Genomic DNA, 27,891 nt, shown 5'->3' on the forward strand with positions numbered 1-27,891 from the left:
TGTCTCATCAGGCTCTGGGACCACCCCCAACACACACCTGTGGGAATCCGAGGAAGCTTGGGAAGCCCAGAGTCAGCACCTAGAGGAGGTGGGATGTCTGCGCATCCCCAAGTCCCTCCTCCGAGAAGCCACTCCTAATCTCACGCAGCCGGGTCTGGGCCAGTTCCAGGTACAGGGCCAGGTAACCTCAGATGAGGAAGGGTCCTCTTTAGAGCCATCCCTCTTCATAAAGGAGAGCCCAGCAGGGCCACCAGCTCTCCAAACTCCCCGGTGGTCTGTGCCCACCAAGGCCCCAGGCTGCGGAATTGGGTGGTGGCAACGGTGGTCATTGAGGAGTCGATTCAAGATTGGGCCCTGGTCAGCTGGTGCTGTCGGGGTGGGGGTGCGCAGTTTTCCGGCCTCAGTCTCCTTCCTGAAGGAAGGAGCTGGCTCTGGACAGCCTTGGCGATGCGCAGCAGGCCCTCGAAGCTCCGGGTAGAGACTGGTCCCCCAAGGCCGGCAGCAAGCTGCCTCAGGGCCCGGGCTGGGCAGGGCGGTGGGAGTCTCCGGTGCAGGTAAGGGTAGTGAGGGGTCTCGGGTGGTAGGTGGGGTCAGCGGTGTGGGTGTGGGTCAGCCTCGGGGGCCGTCACGCGCTGGAGGACCAGGGGACGCAAACCCGCAGCTTTTGCGCGCCCGCCGCCGCCATGCTCGTCCCCGCGCCCCGCGAGCGAGCGAGCGTGCGCGTGCGTGCTGCTGCGAGCGTGCGTGCGTGCGCGCACGCGGAGGCGGCGGCCCCGAAGCGGCGCTGGAGCCTGAGGCGGCTGGGCTGAGGCGGCTCCTCCCCGCTCCCGCTCCCGCTGCCCGCTGCCCGCTCCTTCCCCGGGCTCGCCAGCCCAGGCCGCTCCCCGGGCCCGAAGATGCCGGCCGTGTCGAAGGGGGACGGGATGCGGGGCCTGGCGGTCTTCATCTCAGACATCCGCAACTGTGAGTGGCCGGGCGCGGACCCGGCCTGCGCGGGGCGGGGGCGGGGTGAGGGGGCGCAGGCCGGCGTGGGGGCTGGCAGGCGGGAGGGGGCCTCCGGGAGCTGGGTTCCCGGGCGCGGGGCTGGCAGGCGGGAGGGGGCCTCCGGGAGCTGGGTTCCCGGGCGCGGGGCTGGCAGGCGGGAGGGGGCCTCCGGGAGCTGGGTTCCCGGGCGCGGACCTGGCGGGCGGGGCTCCGGGGGCGCGGGGCTGGGGTCCCGGACACGGACTTAGGGGGCAGGCGTCTTCGGGATTGGGGTCCCGGGCACAGACCTGGCGGGGGGGCGAGAGGCCACTGGGGAGCCAGCTGAGGTCCTGGCAGTGTGGACGGGGGCCCGGGGTGCGGGGTGTGCGAGGCGCGTCCTCCATCTGCGTGGGGGCTGTGGCATCGCTGAGGGGTGTCTGGCGAAGACGCCCCTCCCCAACATGATGTCATCTTGAGCAGTCTGCCCATCTTTCTAGTAATGGTGCATTTAACCCAGCATTTTCCAAAATAGCGTGGATTTTCACTGGAAGTGGAAGTAGCAGCACCCGTGTCTTGCTGTGAAAGCAGCTCTGACCCGGGTTCTGGCGGGTTATTAGGCCATGGTTAAAATGACTCCTTCCTCAGGGAATCCGGACAGGCAGTAGGGGATGGGTGGGATGGCTGTGGGGGAGCTGCTCTACCTGCTGTCTGATCAGGGACAGCGTTCTTAGGGACACGTGTCCTCTCAGAGTGGAAAAATCCACACCGAAAGGTGAAAGGGGCCGGGAGGCCAGTGGGTGCATGGGTCCACCGGTAGATTTGGCTTTGGTGTGCAGAAACTCCTGTTGGTTGTCAAGGAACGTTCTCTTTATTTAGTTACAAAAAATTAACACAAAGCTGGTTTGTTGTTCGGTTTTATTTTTTGTTATCCACCAGGTATTTGACTGGGGGTTTGCTGCGTGTTTTGGAAGAATGATTGTAACTTCACCTCCTGGTAAATGCTACTTGTGCTGAACCCTCCCATGACCCCCTCAGCTCCTCACACGGCTATGGAGGACCCAGACTGTGGAAGGGAGCTTGGGTCCCTTCCCTTCCTCAGCAAGAAATTGGTGTGGAAACACTGCCTGAGGTCTGTGCTTCTGCAAGTAGGGCAGTAGCCTCGTTTTTCTCTTCTTTTGCTGTGTAATGTAATTTCCAGGATAGTAACCTTCATGATTATAACGCATCTTGTAGAGTTAAGTGTGTGTGTGTGTGTTGCCAATTCAGGGCACCCCTGGGCTGAGGCTTAGCAGCCTTACACTAGCTGTGACGTCTGTCCTTCCGTTTTGGTAGCTCATTGAGATTGAAACCCATTTTCTCTGACGACTGGTCACCTGCGTGCTGGACGCGTGTTCTGTGCTGGGTCTGCCACATAGCTAGGCCCTGGCTTGTTGACTGACTGTGCAGACAGGCTTTCTCCACCCCTGCACTGTGACATTTGGGGCCAGTCACTTGTTGTGTGGAGCTGTCCTGTGCTTCTTAGCTTCCCTGGCCTCCCTCTGGCTTCTGAATGCTTCAGCTGTGACAACCAAAACTGTTTCCAGCCGCTGCCCTGCAGGGCAAAGTTACCTCCCCCTCCCCCTTTGAGAGCTACTGGTGTAGATCAGTGAATGAGACAATTTCTTCCCTGAAGGAAGATTTGCCCAATCCTTGGGGCGGGGGGGGGGGGGGCGCGTTGCAGGGGGGACGGGGAGGGGGCACGTCAATATTTAGCATGGCCCCTTCTCAGAAACAGCTTTCTCACCTCGCTGTCCTATGAGCCCCTTCCTTCAGAGCTGGGTCGGCAGTTTGTGCGCCGGGAGCTGCCTGCGGTGGGGCCACGTCTGCCGTGTCACCCCTCCCCTGCTGGTCACCGCTCTCCTGCTAGAGACCTCACCTGGAGAGGCTGCTGGAGCCGCCTGCTACAGGGCCTTGGTGTGCGCCGGGCGGCGGGCACCACTGTCACATTCTTACCCTGCTGTGGGCTGGTGGCAAACGTGAGCTTGGAAGGCAAACCCAGGTCAGAGCTAGTCTGAGCTTGACCCCTGGCGGCAGGGAGGGGCCCTTGCTTCCCCAACCCCTGCCCGCCTCTGATTTTGTGTGCTGGCTGTGCTCCTGTTGTGATGGTGGTCAATGTAGCTGGACTGTGTGGGGAGAGGGCACCAAGCTGGCCGCAGGAGCTTGGACCCTCTGCCTCTCACCAGCCCCATGACCGACTGGAAACCACGGCCCCAAGCCTCAGTCTTGTCACCTGACAGAGGGGTGGGTTTTGAGCTGATGTGTCACTGGAGTCTGGTCGGCCCTGTACCTTTCCGCGCTGCAGTCCCTGCAGCCCCCGCCGTGCCTGAGCTCTGCTGCTCTCTGCCCTTCCCATCAGGGGCTTGACTGGGGACCTGACCCCTCAGCGCTGGCACTGGCACCGAGTGTGTGCCCCGGATTCCAAAGGGCCTTGTGCTCCTGCTCTGTGTGCCACAGAGGCCCGTGCAGCTCCTGGGGCCCAGGTAGTGAAGCAGTTCAGGGCCTCGTAAGATTAACTTGATCCTTTTTGCTTGATCTCAGCCTGGGGGCCCTGAATTTGGCTGATATGAGTTCAGTGTGTGGGACTTTATTAACTGTTTCTTGTGCTCTTTTTCAATTTTATTTAGTCCCAGTTTTAAAATAATTCTTCATTTTGAAATAAATTTAGATTTATAGGAATTTGCGAAGAAATGGATTGGAGATCCCAGCGTTCCTTACCCGCCTCCTTAAAAGTGGGCAAGCAGGACATTCCAATGCTAGGAAACTGACACTGGTGCAGTATGCCAGGCGTGGTCACCTTTCTCCAGTTTTATGTACACTTGTGTCTGGTGTGTGTGTGTAGGTTTGTGTACTCGGGTCACATACAGCATCACGTAACCCCCATCCTGAGTCAGGATACAGAATTATTCCACCATCACAAGGCCTTCTTGTGCTGCACTGTATTGCCCTCCCCTCCTCCCCCCACCATGTGCCTCAGCCACTAATCTGTTCTCCATCTCTGCATAACCTCTTGAGGATGTTGTGTGAATGAAATTGTGCGGTATGTGACCTGCTGAGATTGGCTTTTTTCACTCAGCACACTTGCTGGAGGTCCATCTAGGCTCTTGCATTGACTGACATTAAAATATTCAAGCAGTTGAGTCAAAGAAAATGAAAGAACTGCTGAAATTGGGGAAATAATAATCACTGGCTATTTATTCAGTTGTTTTGGCACTCTTGTTTGCTTTTACACATGTGGTAATATCAGTGGAGGGGCTTGATGCTCTGCCATTGACATGTCAATACTAGACTATTGTTGAGAACGTCGTCAGACTCAGAGTTGACTGCAGAACCGTCAGGCTGCACTGAAGGGAAGAAGTGATAGGTCTTTATTCTTGTGGGACCGGTCACGCTGCCAGTGGGCAGGAAGTTGCCATTTATTCCTCTGTGCACGTGGCAGCGGGGGCTGCACAGATGGGTTAAGACACTTCCATCGTGCTTGGAGGCATTTTATTTAATCCCTCAGGCACTCACTCAAATGAAGGGAATCAAGTGGAGAGATGTAATTAGCCATTTGACAAAAAACGAATTTCCCATGTTCTTGGAGAAAGCATGCAATTTTGCTGCAGGCACAACGATAAACGAGCAGGGTCCCCCTCAGTGCTCTGCTGCTTGTGGTCGTCACCCAACTTGATCCCCTCCGCTTCTGTTAACTGTTGAAATTCGGCACGCCTTTGTGTTAGGTTTTAGAATGACTAAAGTTTAAAACATTTTACTTGTTTGTCAAATTCCATTTGTTATGAGTCATGAATTGGACATGGAGAAACTGAACATAAAATTTTAAATTCAGCTTAAACTTCAGTGTGAAAATGAAACACAAAGGTGGCACTTGATTTTCCTGCGCAGTAATAAAGGTTGGAATCAGAGTTTGTCAGTCTGCTTTTAACTTTAAAAGTTTTTTAAACAACTTAAGGTTCATTTTAGTCTTGACTGTCCATTTAAAAAATGCTGACCTTTTGAAAAGTGAGTGCTGTTCTTGCATATTTTCTCTTGCACTCTTACGCGTAATTTATATTCCTTAGAAACTGATTTAGGAAGTGCGTGCTGAGGCTGAGGGGAGGGACAGACCACCAAGCTGGAGGAGGAAGGAAGTCTTTGGCCTGGCTGAATTTTCTGCCAAGGTTGGTGGTTGCTGCTTCTGGGAAATAGCTGTGTGTTCTTCCCTGTGTCTTCCTCTGGCTGCTCTCGGGGGTCACTGTTTCTTTTATGAGATGTTGAAGTGCCCTGGTGATAAGCATGTTCTCAGGCCAGGTACTTAGTATTGCTTCTCTTTCCTCTTGCAGTGATTGTCACTGCTGTTTCTGGCATCAGCATGTGTCAGGATTCTGTAGCTGTGGAATTATTGGAAATGCTGTCTTTGTGGGATTAAATGGCATTTCTTGGCTTTACAAAGATCAGAGAGAGTCCGGCGCGAGAGTAGGACTCAGGAGGCGGTAGGATAAGGCACTTGTGTTGCTGTGGATGGAGAGTGGGCTCTACACTCCTCCAGTGTCACCTGCAGTTTCTTGGGTGTGAGGCTGTCCTGCCTTAGCTCAAATTTCAAAACTTACAAGGCTCCGTAATTGAAAGTCTTTTTTATAGGTCTGTGGTCAACTTGTTTGGCACTGCACTGCCAGGAAGCTGTGTGTGGTCCCCTCCCTGAGAGTGTGGGCTTCAGGAGGCTGTGGCGGGGCCCGGGGTCCACGGCCATGTGCTGTGCTTCCTCCCATAGGCCGAGCAGTTCTGAGTTCTTGGACCAGTTGGGCCTGAGGTTTTGGATAAGGGATGGCATCTGGGCCTCTTGTGTGAAATACTGTGTGGGATTCAGAGAAATGTAGCCCGTGGTCCCGACCCCAATCTGCTGGCGGACACACAGGGAGATGAGTTCTGCCAGTGCCCTGGTCTTCACTGAGCACCTCCTGCGTCGGAACTCCTGCACGCAGAGCGTGGGGAATAGGAGGACGGCAGGGTGGATGAGGTGGGTCCTTGGGAGTCCCCCAGTTTGGGGGGCAGAGGGAACATTAGAGGGACACAGGTGCTTGGGTGTCTTGAGAGGTAGTTCTGAGTCTGCTGTTGGAACATTTCATGTTTTCTCTGGCCTTGTCGAGCACTCTGTTTCCTTTAGTGTGTCTGGTCCCCACTCCCCACCCTTGTCCAGGGTGATGAAATGAACGTATGACGCAGAGGAACGGCACCTCCCATCCTGCCCCCACTCTGGTCAGCACAGGGTCTGGCCTGACGTTTGATGTGGACACCACGTTGTGAGTTAAAGTTGATGGCTTTTGTCAGGTTCTGGTGCAGTAGGGCGTAAGTTAAATAACTTTGCCCCAAGTCTAACAAAATAAATTAAATGATACCAGAAAACAGAAATGAACAATTTTCACCAGGTCACATGATGTCTTAAGATGTCAGATTACAAAACTATGTTTACAGATTTTGGCATTTGCCTTCTTCCCAACTTTGGTGTGAAAGTTGACATAGCTGAAATGTCATGAAAAGTAGTGTGTATCGTTTTATTAGGAGAAGAGTTTCAGGGTGGACAGTCTGGTGGGCATTCCCTTGGACAGGTGGGCGTTGAGCTGTGTTGTAAGGTTAGCTCTTGTCCTCTGCTGCAGAGAGGGTTGTACGGGTGTGTCCAAGATGCATAGAGTAAATGGCACGTGAGGAAGGAGTGGCCGGGTTTTAATGTGATGCTTTGAAGATGGGTCCGGGAAGGGGCTCAGGAGTGGGGGGACGCCGGGAAGGGAGGCAAATTCCCACCTCTCTGGAAGTGTTGCCCTTAAGACACAGTCTCTGCTGCTTACCTGTGCTCATGCTTCTCCCTTCAGCACTGATGGCAGAGAGAAGCAAGGCTCGGCTCACAGTCCCCTGACAAGGAGGGTGTGGGAGGCTGTTGAGGGAGCCGCCAGCTGGGAGGTGGGGTGGGCCCGCGGGTTCGAGGAGGGCGCGGGGTGCCTGCATCTGCCCTGTGCCCCAGAGAGAGACGATGGTCTTTGCGGGGAGGCCGAGACCCCCTTCCCTGGCTAGGCTCTGGCCCCACGTAGCTTCCTTGGGAGACAGGGAGTTGAGTGGCTGACTCTGCTGGATGTGTTCTTTTAGGACAAAAACTTCTCGGCAGTGGTTTCGGTCGGATCCTGATTTTGTTCCCTTTTCTTTCTTGGTTTTGCAACTTGTGGCCCTGTAGAGCCCAGAGTCTTCCTTTTTGCCCGAAATTTAAACCCAGTGAGAGGTGCGTGGTTTTGTCTTCATCCTCTCCTTTCAGGATAATTCCTGTGCACAGTTCTTTCTACATGCTCCAGGATTTGGCGTCTGTCTACAGGATTGCTCAAAAGTGGGGAGACCAACGAGGGAGGGCATAGCTCAGTGGTAGAGTGTGTAGGTTCAATTCCAGGTACCTCCATCAAAAAAATAAATTAATTAAATAAATAAATTAACAAAGAAACCTAATTACCTCCCCTTTTAAAAAAGAAGTGGGGAGACCAGACTCCAAATTGAGTTGCTTGGTTTTTGTTTTGCATGGCAAGGTGTTTTTTTTTTAACCTTTAAAATCCCTTCTGATGGCAACAGAAGGGTGTCGTGAGGGTTAGTTATTTCATGTCCTTAATGCACCTTGAGCTCCTTCGGGCGGGGGTGCTGTGTTGGGAGCTGTGTTTTGCTTTTTCTGTGGCCAGCCTGCCTTCCCCTGGTGAGGTTGAGAGGGCAGTTACGTGTTTCAGTTGCAGTTTAAGTAGCACTGAAAGAGGGCGCTATGTGGATGTTGAATAGTCTTCTAAACAGCCAGCAGATAAAATAGAGCAAGAAAATGAGTATCTTGTGATACTTCTGGGTTGCATTTGTTGCTATTGAAAATTACAGTTCGGTAGCTTTCTTTTTGGTCTTGTACAGTATAACCGGTTCGGAACCTTCTTTCGAAACTCACTGTGCCTGTGAGAACCAGAGTCCCGTGTGGTTTAGCGCGTGCAGAGTTGCGCCAGGGCATGTGGTGGAAGCTTCTGTCCACCTGTGAGTTGTCGTCAGCAAGTCCTCCTTCCCCAGAACAGACTCCTCATGATCTCAGTGACTTCTTCTAATTAGCTTGTGGCTTGTGTTCACTTAATTCTTTGCTTCAAACTCTCCCTGCAGTATTACTTAACCACGGTTTGAGTGGTCCCTGCGTAGAGTAGCACACCCAGCTTTCCCAGGCCCCCCACGCCCCGAGGCTGTGGAGGAAGTGGAGGGTGGGAGGTGACTGGCCGAGGGCCGCTCAGTGGCTCAGTCCCGGAGGCTTGGCCTTTGTGGGATTGTGCCCCCTGCGGCTGCAGCCCTCCAGCTGTCCTTTGGGAGAGCTGGTCCCTGGGGGCAGGAAGTGCTCCCCTGCTGGTGCTTATGCTTGTCTGGCGTGAGCTCTCTCACGTAGTGTTTGCTGTAGATCTAATGTAAATCTGTTCTTTAAATTTTTAAGCCAAGAAAACATAGTTTTTCATGTTTTGATACAACCCCAAGAGTGAAGGGTATTTTGAAGATGTGCATTTCAAAATTTATTTCTTTATTTTTCTGGATTCTGTTTTTTGACGTAATTGTACAGTTCATTCATTCATTTGAGAAATCTGATGGGTGCCCGTTGTGTGCCGCACATTGTTCCATGCATTGGGGATTCAGTGCTTAACCAAATGGACAAAATTCCTATACTTTCAGAAACTTAAATTCTTGTGAGACTAGGCAGACAAAATACGTGAGAGAAACACGTATCTGTGTATCTCCGTCCACTCATCTACCCCCTCTTCTATATGTCATGGAGAAAAACAAAGCAGGGGGCAGCAGAGAGGGTCTCCAGTCCGTAGAAGGTGGTCAGGTTTGGTAGCCTGGGGGAGGTGTATTTTAAGGAACTATAGAGAGAGTGAAGGTGAGCCCTGGGGACTTTGGAGAAAGGGCTCTTCAGGTAGAGGAGTGGAGGCCCTCAGGTGTGTGTGTTACCTGCCCGAGCAGGTAGGGGCTGTCTAATCAGAGTGAGTGTGGGGTGCGGGGCTGGAGGGCAGATGGCCAAGGCCTCGTAGGAATTCTTGGAGGTTTTCAGCACAGGAGTGATCTGATCCGAATTATTTTTGCCTTTAACACGATCATGTGGTTTCTGTACTGAGAATGAGGGGTCGTGGCAAGGGTTGAGGAAGGAGACAAGGTGCTGGGAGTGTCTTGGCCACTGCACAGGGTGGAGACGGTGTGGAGTGGGCACCCGGACCCTTTTGGCTCCAGACGAGCGTTGGGCTCGCTGGGCTCGCGTGGTTTCCAGGGGGAAGGCTGCTGCTGCGAGTGCCGTGGTCTGTCTGTGCGGCCTGTGCCTTTTTCCTCTGGCTGCTTTTAGTTCCCTTCCTTTCGCTGGCTGGGGTCAGCCTTGTTTAGGAAGTGCCCTGTAAGTTTCTCCGTGTTTCTTGTGCTTGGGATTTGAGTTTCTGAGATCAGTGGGTTTATAGTTTTCATCAAATTGGAGAAACTTGCCACTATTTCTTCAGATATTTTTTCTGCCCCCTTCACTGGTGCTCTGCGCATTCTTTCCGTCTTTTCCCTCTGTTTCATTTTGAATAGTTTCTGTGCTGTGTCATCTGGCGCGCTAATTTTCAAGGGCCGACCTGCTGTTAATTTCCCTCGCTTATTTCTCATCTCGGACATTGTATTTCTCATGTCTTGAACCTCAGCTTGGGTCACGTTGTTTGTGTCTCTTAACCTGCTTGTGGCAGTCTGTACCTTCACGAGCTGTGGTGTGGGATATCGTTAGAATGGCTTTTTTTAAGAAGAGTATTCATTTTGTTATTTTTGGGGGGAGAGGTAATTAGGTTTACTTGTTTATTTATTTTTAGAGGAGGTACTGGGGACTGAACCCAGGACCTTGTGCGTGCTGAGCCCATGCTGTACCACTGAGCTCTGCTCACACGCTCCCCCCCCCGCCCCGTGATGGCTGTTTTAATGTCCTTATCTCCTGATTCTACCGTCTGTGTCATTTCTGGGTCGGTTTCTGTTGATTGATTTCCCCTACTCATTGTGGGTTGTATTTTCCTTTTCCTTTCCATGCCTGGTAATTTTTTACTGGATGCCAGACATTGTGAATTTCACCTTGTTGGTCCTGTGTATTTGTGTGTTTCTTTAACTGCTCTCAAGCTGTGTTCTGGGATGAAGCTAAGCTACTTGGAGATCGCTTTATTCTTACAAGGAGGGACCAGTGCTAGTCTGGGGTGAGTCCTGCCCCACTCTCGAGGGTTGGAGCCCCTCCATGGAACGCTGCCCGGCGGCCTGTGGTTTGGGGGGGGTCTCTGTGCTCTGGCTTGCTGGCCCTGTGCCAGCTTCCACCACTTTGCCTCTGCTTCTTCCTGGTGGTTCTTGCCGTGGCCTCAGGAGCTTCCTGTGGTAATCAGAGAACCAGGCCCTCGCAGCCCCTGGGCTTGGCTCTCCAGCCTCAGGCTGCACTCCCGCGCTCTGCCCTGCATGTTCCAGCCTCCTCCCCACTTCAGGGACACCTCTGGGTCTTCTGGGTCTCCTCCCCAGACAGCGAGCTCCTCTTGTTTGTCTCCTGTCTCTCAGTGTCACTGTTCCAGTCTGTTCCACGGGGTCTGAAAACTGTTGTTCCGTATATTTCGCCCAGGTTTTTAGTTGCCTGAGCTGGGAGGGTAAATCCTGTCCCTGTTCATGGCCAGTAGGTTCGGGGAGAGATGTTGAGTATGCAGTTCGATAGCCAAGGCTGGAGCTCCGAGACTAGGTCTGGGCTCGGAGTAGGAGTGCGGCTGCGTTGTTTCTAGGTGGTGTTTGAGGCCTTGAGCCTGGGAGGCTCGCCCAGGGAGCGTAGCTCTCACAAGCACTTTGCCTTCGTTCACATGTCTGGTCTTCATGATAGCACTTATGGTAGGTACTGTGCGTCTCCCTGTTGTACCAATGAGGAAACTGAGGCACAGGAGCCCAAGGCCACTGCCTCTGAGGTGGTAGAGCTGATTCGGACCCAGGCTGCCTGGCTCCAAGCCTTTTCTCTGAACCGTAGAGTGGGGCCAGCTCTCCAGGAGCATGACTGGAGCGCCAGATGTGGCAGCCCTTAGCAGTCAGGGGCCAGTGAGGGGATCAGGGATCAAGGGTCACAGGAGCGGACTGAGCCGGGGTGAGCGGGGTGGGGTGGCGTTTGAGAGAGAAGAGTTGGGAAATGGGCATCTCAGCTGCTCTGCGGGGCTTTGCGGTGACGGGGGCAGAGGAGGTGGCAACGCCCAGGTCTATGTGGCAGATTGAAGCTGGAGGCTCAAAGGTGGTGAGGACTCTCTCATGGGAGAGAGAGGGAGGGAGGGAGAGTGGGTCTTAAGTCCTGCTGGCAGGACAGGGCATTGGGGAGCAGTTTGCTTACCTGACTGGTGGCTGGAAGGGTGGGGCCAGTGGGATGCCTGCAGAGGAGCATGGGGAGTGTGCCTGTGGAGAGGTGGCTCTGGTGGGGGCTGGGTCATCTGAGGGGCCAAGGTCAGGGCCAGTGGTCTGGAGGGTCATTCATCACCAAAGATGGTGATCCTAGTATGACGGGGAGGGGGTGGTGTTATTGTAAGCAATTGGACAGGTCTTTTTGCTATTTTTTTTGCTATTTTCTTGTCCTTAATTAAATGTTTAAAACATTTAAAAATAAGGTCAAGAATGTAGTTTAAGAAATTAATTATAAAATACTTAACCTTCACCCCGCCTCCCCCATTCCTAAACTTCAGAGTCAGTTATTTTCACTTTACAGTCAGTTCTTCTCATATTTACTTTAAAACATGTGATTTTTAAAAACTACATGTTTATGCCATTCATGGGTGTTTTTCTTCCCATTTAGTCATTATTTACTGACTTCTTACTGTGGATGCTGAGGATTTAACTTACCTAAGCTTTCCTTTCCCCTTCTCTGATATGTTACAATGTTACATCTAATTAATGTGTAACATTTAATTTCTATCTGAAAATATTCTTAGCTGAGAATAATGCTTCAACTCTTAAGTTGCCTTTGGCTTTGCGGACCTTTTACTGCAGCCGGGGCTCTCCAGCCCTGAGCTTTCGGACGTGACCGTGGGGTCCCCCTAATGTGGTTGGACACAGCAGGTGGCCTCTTCGCCCCTCCTTCCCTGTTGGGAAAGCCCTTCCTGAAGGAACAGGTCCTGGTCTTCTGGACAGCTTGTTGCTCACGCTGCCCTCTGGGGACCTCCCTTCATGTGGTCCTGAGGGTCTCGTCTTTGCCCGGATGCCTGTTCCTAGGAGCCGCATGTCTGTCCACTGGGCTTGTGTTTGTTCGCACTTGGTTGGTGGTGCACCTGAGAAAGAGTGCATAGGAGGTAAAATTGTTCATAGATTTTGCAGTTTTGATTTTAAGAAAGTATTTTTTACCTTCATACTTAATTGAGAATTTGGCTGGGGTAGAATTCTAGACTGGAAATAACTTTTCCTCGTCAGTTTTGAAGGCGTGGCTCTACTCTTAGTTCCTAGTGGTCTGAAATTTAATCTGCTGTGCCCAGGCGTGGTGTTCGGTGGCCCTATCCAGTCTGGAAATTCCTGCCCTTGGTGTTTAGGAAAATGTTTTTGTTTTGTCTCTTCAATGATTTCTCTTTCCTTTTTCCTTTTTCTAATAATAGTTGAAATGTGGACTTCTTGGCTTACATTTTCTTACCTTTTTGTCTCTCATCTTCCATTTCTTTGTCTTTGTGGTATTGTCTTTTTTGAGACTCTCAACTTTGTCCTCCAGCCCTTTCGAATTTTTCTTGCTGCTGTCAGGTGTAGAGTTTGAGTGCGTTCTTATTGTCTGAGCCCTCCTTTCTTGGTGACGTCTGGCTCTTAAAGCTGTGCTTTCTCTTCTTCATGTAAGAATATTCGTTGTTTGGGAGTTCCCTGCTCTCCATTGTGGCTTTGCTGTGAATTTCTGCAGGTTTGTTTTGGTCCCTGGCTCCTGCTGTGATGCTGCTCTGGGTGCCTGATGGTCAGTGTCCATCCTCTGGGGCGTGGGCATTGGCCAGTGTGGGGAGGGCTTGGGGGGGCGGCCTCACCGACTGGTGGTGGTGGGGTCTCCGCTCCACGGAGGGAGCCTGAAGACGTCACCGGGCTCCTCTCCTGCTTGGTGGGGAGGCGAGTGTGGGGAGCCTGGCTGCTGTGGTTCTGGGTGTGGGTGTCCCCGTCTGGGAAGTCGGTCACTCAGTAGAGCCTCCCCCGACACGCAGTGGTGTCCCCAGGCCAAGAGCTTCTTTGTTCCTGCCTTTCCGCTTGAAAACCTGTTGTTTCCTGCTGGGATCAGGGGTGTCGGAGGGCTGGCTGCAGGGTCTGGAGGCAGGACCTCCTTACGGAGACTTCCAACCCATCCCCTGCACCCACCTCCGGAGGCACCTGGCACCTTCGCTTCCTGAGCCTTTCAGGTTCTCTGATGGAGCAGGATGGCTCTTTCCTGGTCCTCCTCCTGCAGGCAGCTGGGCTCTGGCCTGCTGTGCTAGGCTGAGGCAGGTAGCCACTTGGCCTTCTCTTTTCCACGCCCAGGATTGTTGTGCTGACCACTCTTGTCATTTAGTTTTCTCCTTGTAAATAAGTTTTGGACTAATTTTCTCTCTCTCTCTCTCACACACACACGGACACATACACACACGCACACACGTGCACACGGACACAGTACATACATGCGCACACACACAGACACATGTGCACACACCACATGCGCACACATATGACCACTCTTGTCATACAGTTTTCTCCTTGTAAATAAGTTTTGGACTAATTTTCTCTTTCACACACACACGGACACATATACACATGCACACACACGTGCACACACATACATGTGTGCACACATGCAGACACATGTGCCCACAGGACAATACTTACACAGTGCACATACATGCACAATACACATGCAGATGTGCGCACACACACGCGTGTGTGCATACATACACGTGCACATACCACAGACACATACACATGCACATACGCGCACATATGTGCACACACGCACACACGTGTGCACACACCGACACATATACACATGAACACACATATGCACACATGAACACACACATGTGCACACATGCACACACATGCACACATGACCTTTATGGCCACATTTATGCTCTGGGTGCATCACTCCTTGAGGAGAGGCCACGAGGAAGCATAATTTGGCTTTTTTACTTTACTCTCCAATTCCTAAATGAAGTAATACCTGTTTATTTGTCTGATTTGGGTGGGTGGTTTTCACTACACAGCTTGTTTGACGTGTGTTTCTAAGTGGAATTTTAAAGAGGATGTGTGACTCCGAGGCACTCATTCTGCATCTCCCGAAGCAGCCAGCAGGGTGGACCCCGTTCTCCATGAACAGGACACTGTGGTGTGTGTTTTCCCACACCTGCTTCTTAAGGGGTAGTTTCAGGGTTCCAGAATCCAGAAGTCAAAGCAAGGAGACAGTTGTCTGCTAGGATTTTGCTTCATAGATGTGATCAGTGTTACTGAGGCAGTTTCTTGCCAGGAGTGGAACGTAGTAAATGGAAGTTTGTCTTTGTGGTTTAAGTCTGTGGAGTCTATTATTGGTAATGATGAGTCAGTCTAGAGGAGTTTGGATACCTAAATATTCCAGAGCATTACTTTAAACCCTGAACCCAGCGTTCAAACATGGAGGTAGCTTTTGGAAGGTGTCGGGGGAAGGCCTCTCTGAAGAAACCACAGGCCTGCTGGGTCCTGTGGCCCCGAGGGAGCTGGAATTGGGGTGGCGGAGAGTGGTTCTGCTCTAGGGCCCGAGCCCCGTGTGGCCAGTGCGCAGTGAGGGACGGGGAGGAGCAGAGGCAGGCCGATCACTGGGCCTTGAAGGCCTGTCGGGAAGCCTGAGCTTTTCTTAAGGCGTCACACAGGAAGCTGCTGAGGAGAGTCCAGACGGTGACAGGTGGAGCCGCGTACAGCCACCCGGCTCCTGTGTGGCAGGCAGGTGAGAGGAGGCCAGTGTGGACGGGGAGGGTGACAGACAGGAGACGCTGGTGACAGAGGCCGTGGTGAGAATGGAGTAGTCTTTTGGAGGAAAGGTGGGCAGAACTCCCTGCTAGAGGGAGGGCCTCAAAGGAGAGTGTTCTGGGGGAGATGGACACGCCAGTGGGTGTTGAGGGTGGGAGGCGGGAGGCCTGGGGCCTGGTGGGGAGCATTGTGAGGGCTGTGGCTGTTCCCCGCGCCCGCTGAACGCTGAGGGTGGCGGGGATGATCTCCATCTTCAGAGCAGCTCAGGGTGCACCGGTGACTACCAGGAGAGGGCGGGCAGGCATGGTGACGGGAGTGCTGGGGTCAGGGCTTGTGGGACGGACGGGGTGCGGGGGTGACCATGAAAGGGGACCCTCGCAGCACACTGCTGAGAGGCGTGAGTGGCAGTGGGACACGCTCAAGGGGTTGTGGGTGGTTTCTAGCGCGAGTAGTGCCTGGTGGGTGGGGGATGGGGCAGGAGAACAAGGCGGGAGGGGCTGGCCAAAGCTAGACCACGGGGGCCCCCTCTGTGGGGTGTGGACTGCTGGCATGTCTTAAGCAGGGGAGACACTGTACAACTTATTTTTTGTTAGTAGAATAGCAATTCTGAATACAAAGGATGGACTTTAGACTAGGTCTGCAGGCAGGAAAGCCAGTTGGGAAAAGATTGATTGCTCTGGTCTGGAGAAGGCAGCGGGAGTGGAAAGGTCGGGGTGGAGACAGAGAGGTCGAAAGTGACGGGAGGCGTGAGTGGTAAAGTGCTCTTCCCTCAGAGTGGCTTTGCCTCCACAGAAGAACTGCCAGTTAGTAAGAATGGTGGAGTGAGGACCTCTGTGAACCCACCTCCCTTGAAAGCAGTGAAAACACTGGTAAAAAGGGTCGAAACCAGCTTTGCTGGAACTCTAGAAATAAACCAAAGGTTGACGTGATGTCAGGAAGATTTATTCAAGGAAGACTGCTGCCCCTCTGACTTGACCGGTCATTCTCCTCCCCTGTGATCTGTGGTAGCACTGAAACCATGGTAGCTGTGCAAGCCAGCAGCCCAGCTGCCCTTGGAAGGGCCACGCCAGCCTTGGGGCCCCTCAGAGGCACTCTTCTCAGAGTGCTCCTGCCCTTCGCTGGCTGGTAGCTCCTCACCATTGGCGCTCACTCGCTCGAAGAGCCCTACTCCGAGTGTCTTTGTGGGAAATGATCAGTGGCGGTTAATGCCACAGTCTGGGCAAAACACTAAGGAAGATATGAAGAACGACATGCTCTTAGGGGCTCTGAAAAGCTCTGACGGATCCCCGTGGTGTCAGAAGTCTGCAGGTGTGCAGGACTGTGCCTGTGCCTCGGGAAGACGTGGGAGGGCCCCAGTCTCACCTCTGTCTCGTCTCATGTCCCGGCACAAATAGGAAGTGAAGGCAGAGGCAGAGCTGTGGCTGCCTGCGTGCTGAAGCTGTGCCTTCGCACACGCACGGCTCCTGGGCCTTGTCTGGGACACTTACCAGTTCAGCACTTCTGAGGGAATCCTTGACTGACCATCAGCCGACCACTAAGCTAACTGAGCAGAGACTTACAGTCGCTCTAGACTGTAGGGAGTTGCAGGCTTTATGGAGCTAGCTCAGGAAGGTCACTAAACAGTAACAGCGCAAGTGGCGGCGCCCCGGAAGGAGGACGTTCTGGACCGCAAGGCTGCCGCGGCGCTGTCTGAAATACCCGGTTTCAGTAAGAAGTTATGAGATGCACAGAGGAACAGGGAAATGTGGTCTATACACAGGAAAAAAGTAGTCGTTAGAACCATTAGAAACGACCCTTGAGAGGGTCCAGATGTTGGGCTTCATCATATGAGACGAGGATTTTGAACTGGTTGTTGCAGACATGTTCCAAGAACTGCAAGAAACTGTGCTAAAGGATTGAAGTGTGAGGATGATGGCTCACCAAGTGGGGGCTGTCGACAAAGAGGGGGAAGTGATGTAAAATCCCCACCAAATAGAAATCCTTGAGTTGGAAATACAGTAACTGAAGTGAAGAATTCACCAGAAGGGCTCGAGTTGACAGGAGAAAGAACCAGTGAATTTGAGAACAGACACTGTTAACATAATTGAAGTAAGATCTATTTTAAGGTAAGTACAGATCCAGTCTGAGGAACAGAAAGTGAAAATAATAACGAAGGAAAACGAGCAGAGCCCGGGAGACCTGTGGGACCCCGTCAGGCATGCCGACACGTCCGCAGCTGGGGCCCCGTAAAGAAAGAAGTAGGGGAGCGGCGCAGGAGGAATACTCGAAGACATCAGCTCTCCTAACTTGGTGACAAACAGTAATCCACGCTTTCAAGGTGACCTGCAAATAGGGTGAACTCAAGGAGACCAGCACTTAGACACATCGTAGTCAGACTGTTGGAAGACAAAGACAAAGGAGAAAGCGTGAAAGCAAGAAGAAAATGACGCATCGTCTTGTAGACACTGTCAGGATTAACAGCTGTCTTCTCATCCAGACCACGGAGGCCGGAAGGCAGTGGGCTGGCCCGTGCAGAATGTTGAAAGAAAAAGACTCAGCCACACTGTTCCAGAAACAATAAACCGTGATGGGTACGGGTTAAAAAAAAAAGTCTGTCAGCCAAGAATTCTGTGTCCAGGAAAACCGTTCTTCAAAAATGGAGAAATTAAAATATTGCTAAATGAACAAGAACGAGGGAATTTGTTGCTAGCAGACCTGCCCTCCAGTGAATACTAGAGCAGTCAGTCTAGAATGGAAGGGCACTAGATAGTAGACTTCGTGAAGAAACAGAGCAATGGCGAAGACAGCTGTGTGGGAAGATCTAAAAGACAGTGTATTTCTGTAACTTCTGGTCTCCTGTCTGATTTAAAAGACAGCTGCATAAAAGAAGAGTTTTTACCTAATTTTAGTACACTTTAAATAAAACTACTGGTGGGCTTTTAATGTGTAAAGATGCAGTCTGTATGACAGTAGCACAGAGGAGGAGGGAGGGAGCAGAGCTATATTGGGGCAAATATTCTCTGTACCATTAAAAGTTATTAGTTTGTACGAACTAAACTAGGTTGTTTTAAGTTAAGTGTTAATTATAATCCCCAGGCAACTACCAAGAACGTAGCTAAAAGAAAACGTAGTAAAGGAAACAAGGGAATTGAAAGGGTGCACTGAGAAGTACTTGTCGACACAGAAGAGGACGGCGGTGGAAGAGGAGGGGAGGAGACAAGACACAGCAGAGCAGAAGGGCGATGCAGCTCCTGCCTGAACAGCGTCTTAAACACAAGTGGATTAAACCCTTGAGTTAAAGAAAACATGACCTAGCTACATACTTTCTTCAAAAGACACTAGAGATTAAAAGATACAAACAAGATACTCGTGAAAGAAAGAAAAACGATATGCTTTTTTGCAAATAGTAACCAGAGGAGAGCTGGAGCGGCTATACTAACGCCAGACAAAACAGTCTTTAAGACAGAGACGTTCAGTAGAGACACAGAAGCGCAGTTTGCAGAGGTAAAGGGTCAGCCCCTCAAGAGGACACGTCAGTTCTAAACGCATTTACACCTAGTAACAGCCCCAAACTCGTGAAGCGGAACGCACAAAGGCTGGAGGGACGGGCACTTGGACAGTGTCGGTGGGGACCCGAGTGCACTGCCTTAGCAACAGACACACGGAGACCGAGGACCAGCAGCGAATGGAAGACTGGAGTGGCGCTGGGGGCCAGCCGGCCCAGCAGACCCCCAGCAGGAGCAGAGTGTGCACACTTCTCTCAAGTGCTCATGGCACAGTCTTCCGAATGGACCGTATGTTGGACCACAGAAGAAGCCTCAATACATGTAAAAGTTTAAAACCAACCACAATGAAATGAAATTAGAAATCAGTAGCAGGAGGAAGTCAGGGAAATTCACAAGTGATGTGGAAATCAAACCTTCTTAACTAACCAGGAGGCCAAAGAAGAAAACACAAGGGAGATGAATAATACTTTGAGATAAATGAAAATAAAAACACAACATGCCAAGACTTACAGGGTGCAGTGAAAGCAGTGCATGGGGGACACTTACAGCTGTAAATATCTACGTTGAAAAAGCAGCTCTCAAATTCCACCTTAAGAAACCAGGTAAAGAATAAACAAAACCCAAAGCAAGCAGAAAGAAGATAACAAAGTTTAGATCAAAGAGTTATTCTTTGAGAAGCTCAGTAAAACTGACAAACCTTAAGTCAGACTGACCGAGAAATAAAGAAGACTCAGGTTACTAAAATCAGGGAAGACGGGACATTACTCCCAACTTTGCAGAAGCAAAAAGGATTACCGTGGAAAACCATGAGTAATTTGTATGCCAACAATTAGGTAACTTAGATAAGGGGGGCAATTCCTAGGAAGACGAAATAACTGAAACTGACTCTGGAAGAAATGAAAAATTTGAACAGACTTATAACAAGTGATGAAATTGAGTCAGTAATTTAAACCTGTTCTGCAGGAGCAACGCCTGGTGCAGGCGGTGTCACTGGTGAATTCTACTGACACTTAGTTCTAATACTTCACACATTCTTTGAAAAAACTGAAGCGGAGGGAACACTTCCCAACTCATTCTCTGAGGCCAGTATTACCCCGATGACAAAGCTAGACACGGACAGCACGGGGAAGAAGACTACAGGCCAGTGTGTGTTGTGACTATAGAAGCCAAAACCCTCAGTCACATGCCAGCCAGCTGAAGCCGCAACATATAAAAATGATTATACAGCAGGTCCAGGCGCGATGCATCCCAGGAGTTCAAGGCCGGCCTCACACGTGGAAGTCAGTCCGTGTAACACACCGTACTAATACGATGAAGAACCAAACACACGTGGCCATATCAGTAGGCGCAGAAAAGACATTTCACAAAACCCAACACGCTTTCGTGATGAAAAACACCAAACAAGTGAGAACCAGAAGGGAACTTCTTTGACTTGATAAAGGGTGTCTGTGAAGAATCCACAGCTATTGTCTTACTTGGTGATGAAAGACTGTCTCCCCCTGAGGTCAGAAATGTGGCGAGGATGTTTGCTCTTCTCCTTCTGCTTGATGTTGTACTGGGGGCTCTGTGCTGGGGAGTTACATAAAAGGAAAAGGAACGAAAGGCATCCAGGCTGGAAGGAAATAGGCAGAATGTTCTCTGTGTATAGCTGATGTCATCCTGTATGTAGAAGACACTGACGAGCCCCCTGGAAAACTCCTAGAATTATAAATGAGTCAGCGAGGTTGCAGGAGGTAGGTGCAGCATGGGACAGTCAGTTGTATTTCTGTGTACTCTCAGTGAGGGGACATTCCATTTACAATAGCTTCAGAAGGAGTGAAATACTTAGGAATGAGTTTCAACAAAGTAAATGCAGGGCTTGTGCACTTAACCACGAGACATGGTTGAAAGGGGTAGAGGAGCCCTAAGCAAACTGGAGCATTCTATGCCCATGGGTTAGAAGGCGTAATATCGCGGGGTACCAAAACCCCCATTACCACTCCTGCGCAGGCAGTGGGGCGCAGATTGGCGCAGCCACTGTGGAGGACAGTACAGGGTTCCTTAAAAACCTGAAAGTAGACTTACCGTGGGATCCAGCAATCCCACTCCTGGGCATATATCCGGAGAAAAATAAAGTTCAAAAAGACACATGCACCCCAGTGTTCACAGCAGCACTGTTTATGACAGCCAAGACATGGAAGCAGCCCAAATGTCCATTGACAGATGACTGGATAAAGAAGGCGCGGTACATGTATTCAGTGGGACACTACTCAGCCATACAGAAAGAAGAAGGTAATGCCATCCGCAGCGATGGACCTGAAGACCGTCATTCTAAGTGAAGTGGGCTGGAAAGAGAAAGAGGAATACCACATGACATCATCCACATGAGAAATCTGAAAAATAATAGCAGTAATAAGGACACATGTGAGCTGCTTGTTGTCTGTAACTAAGAGGACTGCTTTCCTGAGTATGTGTGAGCGCACCCGACTGTCCTGTATGACTGGGTCACTGCATTCTGTTGATCCTTGTTTTGTGGTTGGCTTTGTTCCTTTGATAATTATGTAAGTTTAAAAGCTAAAGCTCTAACCTGTTCTTAGAAACAATAATCAGTACACATACGTAAACTAAAAAAAGCGAGCAGTACGCTGCATTTGTGTATTTACATGCAATAGAATATGTATGTGCAGTCGGACTGTAATAATTCTACCCAATAAAACTGAAAAAGGAGGAAAAAAAGAGTTACGCCATGGAACTATACCCTAAACCTGTAACTGGAAATCTAACCGTATACTGCTGATGTGTGAACTCTTGGGAAAAAGATTTTATTTTTTACGTTAAAAAATAATCCCCAGCTGACCTGTAGGTTTAGTGCCGTCCTTATCAAAAATCCGGGGTGCCTTTGTTTTGCTGAGATAACCTGGTCCTAAAATTCACGTAGGAGTGCAGAGGGTGCAGAGTAGTCAGCACTGTCTTGAAGAACGGAGTTGGAGGATTCACCTCCCTCTTCCAAAACTTAATACGAGCGATCAAGACGTCGTCCTGGTGTAAGGATATAGATCGATGGAATAATGTGGAGAGGGTAGAGATAAACCTTTACCTTTTTGGTCAGTTGATTTTTGACTAGAGTGCCAAAGTAATTCAGTGCGGGAAAAATAGTCTTTTAAAGAAACGGTGCTGGGATAACTGGACACCCATGTGCAAAAGAATGAGATTGGACCCCAGCCTCACAGCATACACAAAAAGTAACGCAGAATGGATCCTGAACCTACATGCAAAAGCTGAACTGTAAATCTCTTACAAGACAACATAGGAATAAATCTTTGTGACCTTGGGAAATGGTGTCTTAGATACGACAACAAAAGTACAAGTGATTTAAAAAAGGTAAATTGGATTTCATCAAAGTTAAGAACGTTTATGCTGCAAAATGCTGTCAAGAAAGTGAAAAGACAATCCAAGAATGAGAGAAAATATTTGAAAAGCATGTATCTGTTAAAGGGCTTGTATGCAGAATGCATTAGAAAACTCCACAGTAAGAAGGCAAATGGCCCAATTAAAAGTGTGTGAAGCGTCTGAACATACTTTCTCCAAAGTAAGTTTGCAGCAGCCCAGTAAGCACAGTGAGCGCCGTTAGGCAACTGCAAACCCAGAGCACAGAGAGACGGCACTTCACACACACTGGGAGGGCCGGAGTGGACGCCGCGGACAGTAGCGAGTGTCGGCAACGTTGTGGGGCAGTTGGAGCCCTCATTCTTGAGCTGATGTAGAATGGTGCTGCCTTTTGGGAAGACATCCTGTCGGTTCCTCAAAATGTTAAACGTAGAATTGTCATACGTCCCAGCAGTTCTACTCCCAGGTGTCTATGCAAGAGAAATGGAAATGTGTGTGTTTACACAACAACTTGTCCAAGAATGTTCACAGCAACATTATTTGTGATAGTCATCAAGTGATGGACAGATGAGAGAGTGGCGTGTCCGTGTAATGCAGCGTTCCTCAGCAGAAAAGGGACGAGGCACCGATTCATGCTGCCTTGGAAGCGCCGTGTTGGAAAACAGTCATGCTCTCTTTTGTGATCGGTGAGAGAAGCAATCACAAAGCACCGTACACAGATGCTGTTTGGGTAGAATGTTTGGAGGAGTCCTGAGAGACAGAAAGTAGATTACTGGGTGCCAGGGGCTGAGGAGGGCAGTGTTGCTGAGTGACTGCTGGTGGGTGTGGTGTTTCTGACTGGGGAGATGAAAGTTTTCCAAAATGAGGTGGTGCTGCTGGGTACACAGCTGTGAGTACACTGAAAATCACTGACTTGTGCACTTTAGTGAATTGTGTACTATGTGAATTCTGTCTCACTAAAGCTGCTGGAAGAAGATGCATCTGCTAACATTTGTCAGATGTGGTTTTATCTTCTGTGGCATAGCACCATTTAATCTTCTGTGACCTCCTATTCCGCCTCTCGTTGAGGATCCCTGGCCCGAGGCCTGTCTTTCCCGTGCAGAAGTACGGAGAAAACGCAGAGTGGTGTCCTGGCGCTCACTGTGGCCTCCTGCGGGCAGACTGCTGTGTGTGCTTGCTGGCTGTCACGCCGGCGCCTTGCGGCACTCCTGGCCGGCCGCTGGAGGAGAGACAGGCAGAGGGGTTGAGGGGGTGGTGGGTCCCGTAGCCAGCATGACATGGGTGTGGCCTCCAGGCCAGGCTGGGCCTCAGGATTTGCTCCATTTACCGCTGTGCTGACCGCCTTCAGTTTGAGTTGAGCAGTGGTATCTTTCCTCTTTTTTGTTTGGTCAGTTTTGGACTTTTGGATTACTCAGTGAAGTCACTTTGTATACGGACTAAAATTCTTTATTTCGACCAAGTCTTACTGTAAGGTTCAGACTTACTACCTTAGGATCCTGGTGGTTTGGTGTGCTGGTTGTAACCGGCTGTGGTAGGCTCCCGTCCTCTGTTCTGAACTGGGCTGTTCCCAGGTGCCGATACGGCTTGTTGATTAGTTCGGCCTTCAAACCAGAAGCAATCATTAACCAGCATGTTATTCTGGAAAAATGACCAGGGGTGGTAATTCTGAAAATCCAGGAGCTTTTTTCAGAGCCTGTCTCTGTAGAGTGTGTTCTTTGTGACTTCCTGACCGTGAATGGGAGCTTGTTTTGGGCAGTGTTTGGGAGCCAGTGTCGGTTACTCACTGGCTACCAGAAGTGCCTGTGATGGCCCTGGTGTTTTCCGTGGCCGATGGACCTGCCGCATTTTAGGTAGAGACAACGCAGGGTGGCAAAACCGGGGTCTCTTCCCTGCAGGACAGAGATCACACCACAGCCACGTCCCAGTTACTCTCGCTGACGCTTTACCCATTTTAACAAGTGGCTTTCTGACGTCAGGGTAGGGCGATAACCGCCTCGCCCCCACTCCCAAAGCTAATTCTTGATCTGAAAGACCGTATTTTTTGCTGGATCTGCTCCCAGCAGTGTGGGGCGGCTGGGCTTGATGGTGAGGCTCCTGCCTGGAGGGAAGTGCAGCTCGCGTGAGAGGCCCCGCCGGGCCCGGCGCACACGTTTCTCCCGAGTCCTCGCCGGGCGGAGGACGAGGTCTTGGCCGTGCTCGGTGGGGGGCGCCGCCTCCCTGGGCGTTGGGCAGCAGTGTCGGTCTGTGTTTGGGTGTCAGTCCCCCATGTCGGGCTCGACCCCTGGCCCAGGCGTGTTTGAGTCCAGAGCAGCTGCTGCTCGGACGGAAGGCCTCGTGGGCGTTGCTGGGCTGACATGTGGCTCGGCCTCGCTCAGCCAGGCGGAAGCACCGTCCAGGTAAGGGCAGCGTTTGTGCACTCGTGTCCTTGGTCCCCGAGGTGGCGTCTCCACCATGTGACAGTCCAGTCAGTGAACAGGTGGTCCGGCCCACACCTGAGCGGGGGTCTGAGGCCTGAGGAAGTCTGACTTTCTTCCTCACGTAAGCTGCTCGATCTTTTCCTCTAGGTGTTCACAGGAATTTTTTTCTTCTAAGTCCGGTAATTGCATCACAGTATGTCTTGGTGTGTGTTATTTGGGGTCAGTATTCCCAGTGTGGCTTCTTAGGTGGCTTTAAGTCTTTCATTTCCTTTGCTTACTTTCAGGAAAGCTTGCCCAGTGACGCGCTGGCCGCCCCGCTGCTCAGCGGCCGCCTTCCTGGGGCCCTACTGCCCGCGTGTGCGTCTTCGCCCACTCCCAGCATTGGCTGCGTTTTCCTCAGTTCTTTATCTTTCTCCTCATTTCTTTTTTACTTAAATAATTTTATTGATTTTCGTCTTCTGCGTCTCTGAGGACCTCTGTCACGCGTATGTTCTTCTGTTCCTTGCTCTTCATTTCCAAAATGATTTTCCATTTCTCATCTGCCTGATTTTGTTACCTCAGAGCTGAGTTTTCTGTGGACGTTTAAGCGTCTTCTGCACTTTTCCTGCTCTTTTCTGGCTTGTTTCCAGCTCGAGGGCCCCAGTGTCGCTCTGGCCTGCGGGGCCACCTGCCTCAGGAGCTGCCTCTGCTTGTCGGGGTCCTTCTGCTCCCCAGCCTCTTCCTGGTTGTCTCGTGTGGAGTTTGACCCCAGTCCCTTCCCGTTGCTTGTTTTTACGTGGAGTTTGTTCTCTGGGCCGTCGGAGGAGCAGGCTCTAGGGTGGCTTTTCTGTTGCACGGACTCCCTCCTGCAGCATCTGGGCCTGGTGCTGCCTCCGAGTGCCCCGGCCCTGGCTGCTGGCCTCTGTGGCCCTCCCTGTCACTCAGTGGGAGGCCCGGGCCTGGCGCGCCAGACCCGGTCCTCACGCTCAGCCCTGCGAGGTCCCCTGGGGCTGTTTGGGGCTCTCCCTCCTCTTTGACCCTCCCTCGCCCAGCTGTCCTGCTGCGAGGGCCTGTGGCTTGTGGTGGTTTCCCTGCTGAGGGGACTGCGCGCAGAGATGTGAAGTAATTTCTCCTCGGTTGCAGAGTGCATCGGAGGCCGTTCTTCACCACTGGCTTCTGCTCCTCCCCTGGCTATCCCTAACTCCAGATTATGTGCTTTTGCTTTTATTTTGTGATCTACTGGTCTGGGGTGATAGCTGTAGATTCCTCCTGGGAAAGCTGACTTAACATATACCGTGACTGCCTCCTATCTTTGTCCCACTTCTGCTCTCGGTTGACCCCTCTTGACTCTGCACAACACAGGTTCCTGCCTCTCGGGGTCTGTCTTCCCTAGGGCTGGGGTAGGTGGAGCAGAAGGAAGCTCTGACACACAGATTCCTGCCACCTGGTGAGGCACACAGGCCCGCGGGACTCCTGTGCACTCAGGCCGGGCCACGTGGCGCTGCCCGCGGTCTCTGTTTCTCTGTGAGTGCTGCAGAAGGTGCCCAGGTCTTGTTCTCCTGGCCCTTTCAGCCGAGTCGGAAAAGACTAATTAAGAAAAGGTTTGCCCTTGACCTGCCGCCCTGGGCATCAGGCCTGCTGCTCTACACGCTGCCCCCTTGTTTCCCGGGAGCCTTCGGCTACCCAGCCTCGCACAGAGGAGGAAGCGGGGCACAGCTGTGAGCTTCCTGCGCCGTCAGGGCTGGGAAGGAGGTTCGGGGTGTTCTCCCAGCCCACATCCTAGCTCCCCAGAGCTGAGGTGTTGTGTTGTCAAAGCTCTCCAGCCCCCATTCTCACCCCCGTTGGAATGGCAGTTCCCCAAGTAGGAAGTGTTGCCTCAGCCTAAGTCCTGGCACCTCGAACGGCTCCTGGACAGCGCGCCTGCCTCTTGCCCCCGTCCCGGCCAGGGCTTTTGGGGCAGTAGTGGCTCTGGGGGCCCCGTGTTACTTCGGCAGATGCTTATTAGCATGGCGGTAGCAGAAGATGAATGATGTTGTGGAGCACCCTGGGGAGAGGCAGGCGGCCCTGCTGGGGAAGGCAGGTAAGTTCCAGAAGAGGCAGCGCTGGAGGCCGAGCCGGGGGGCGGTGTGTCTGGAGGAGAGTGCAGCGCGCCCTGCGTGTGGGCATCTGCGAGCACCCGGGCCTGGCGGTGCTCTGCGGGGGCGGCTGCGGGGGTGCCTTTCCTCCCCTGGAGATGGTCACTGAGCCCAGGACTTGCCCGGAGAGGGTCTTTAGTAGTAAACTTTGTCCTGCTTTCAAAAAGTGGCATACACGGAGACATACACGGGTGTGGACATCCAGCTCCCCTTAGCCCGTGTGATGGACAGTGTCTTGTATTTCCCCATCACTCGTTAAGGCGTGTCCTCTCGAAAAGTTGCCCGTGCTCTGAAGGCCTGTTTCTGCAGCTTGTCCAGGGAAGTGGAGCTGGCATGCCCCTCTCTGTTCCGTGACTGACCTGCTGCACACCCACAGGTGCTCGTGGCAGGAGGGCCGACTGAGCGTGGGCTGCAGTTCTGGTGGAAGTCTGACTCCATACGTGTGATGCACCTTCCATCTTTCTTTGGTAGAACGGAGCACTCCCAGACATCGCTGAGTACTGTAAAGGTGGACTTCCCCGACTTTGTCAGTTGGTGAATTTCATAAAGAAAGAACACTAGAAGCCTGCAGTAGTTAAAAATTAGAGACATTGTCTGTGGCAGTACAAGTCAGCTTTAGGAGTGAGTTGTTAGCTGGTGGTGATTTATCGCGAGAACGCTCGGCAGCACTGTCTGTGTTTAGTGGCCCTGGGCTGCGGCGGAGGCCCGGTGGGCCGCTCCCCTCTCTCCCGGGGCCTTTGTGGGCGAGCCTGTCCTGACCGGCGGCTGCCTCCTGGCCCGCCTTGTGGGCCCAGATTGCTTCTCTCCTGGGGCTCCAGGGGGCCGAGACTATGCCCGTGACGCTGATGTCGGTCTGATCGGGGAATGAGTGTTCGTTTTCAAATCAGTTAAAGCAAGATGCATTTGTGTTCTCTTTTTTAGGCAAAAGTAAAGAAGCGGAAATAAAGAGAATAAACAAAGAGCTGGCAAACATTAGATCAAAATTTAAAGGTAAGTGTGTTTAACCTTTGTCATGAAATGTACTGTTGTAAACTTTATACGGTAGGGACCTAATCTTTTAATGTTATCTATTTATTTTTTTTCATTTCAAACCAAAGTTAAGGTCTCAGTACAGTTACTGTCATGGCTCTGTTGGAATTAAATTGCTTAAAGTCAAGCTAGCAGTTATTCTTGAGTCGTTTGATGGTTTGTAGAGTTGATCACATAGCGTGCCCTCCCCCCCCAAACCCGGACTGGCCTTGCCTGGAGCTGGAAGGACACTAATCTGGAGTAGCCACTTCCAGCTGCAGACTCTGTCCACAAAGTGGAGGAGCGTGTGAGCCCGCAGCCCCGACACGTTAGGGCAAAGCACGTGTCTCGGGTAGAGACTGCTGGTGGCGTGAGGTGCCGTGCGGTGACCGAAGCCCTTCCTGCGCGAAGTGGGTCAGCGAGTAACACACCGTGCTACCTGGTCTGCTCAGGGAGCCGCCTCTCTGTGAGCCAGTCTGCGGGGTGCACGCCTTCCCTGAGCGTCCTCACCCTGAACAATTGTCAAGCGTAGACTGTCCGCCTTGG

At 51.7% G+C, this 27,891-nt stretch overlaps 1 protein-coding gene across 7 annotated transcripts in view; it reads left to right on the forward strand.

Moving 5' to 3' along the window:
• Nucleotides 1-764: 764 nt before the first annotated feature.
• AP2A2 (adaptor related protein complex 2 subunit alpha 2) overlaps nt 765-27,891 on the forward strand; it is a 61,022-nt gene continuing 33,895 nt past the window's right edge. For 2 of the 7 annotated variants that reach the window (XM_064491952.1, XM_064491953.1), the window contains exons 1-2: nt 23,527-23,656; nt 27,259-27,327. In XM_064491952.1, the coding sequence (XP_064348022.1) occupies nt 23,542-23,656; nt 27,259-27,327 (184 nt within the window). In that variant the 5' untranslated portion in view covers nt 23,527-23,541. Of the gene's footprint in view, nt 964-1,899; nt 2,093-14,842; nt 14,933-23,433; nt 23,657-27,258; nt 27,328-27,891 lie in introns of those variants that run through there. The other 5 variants (XM_064491956.1, XM_064491954.1, XM_064491955.1 and 2 more) reach the window with 5 other exon arrangements.

This window comes from Camelus dromedarius, chromosome 12, assembly GCF_036321535.1.
Source record: "Camelus dromedarius isolate mCamDro1 chromosome 12, mCamDro1.pat, whole genome shotgun sequence".
Lineage (NCBI taxonomy): Eukaryota > Metazoa > Chordata > Mammalia > Artiodactyla > Camelidae > Camelus > Camelus dromedarius.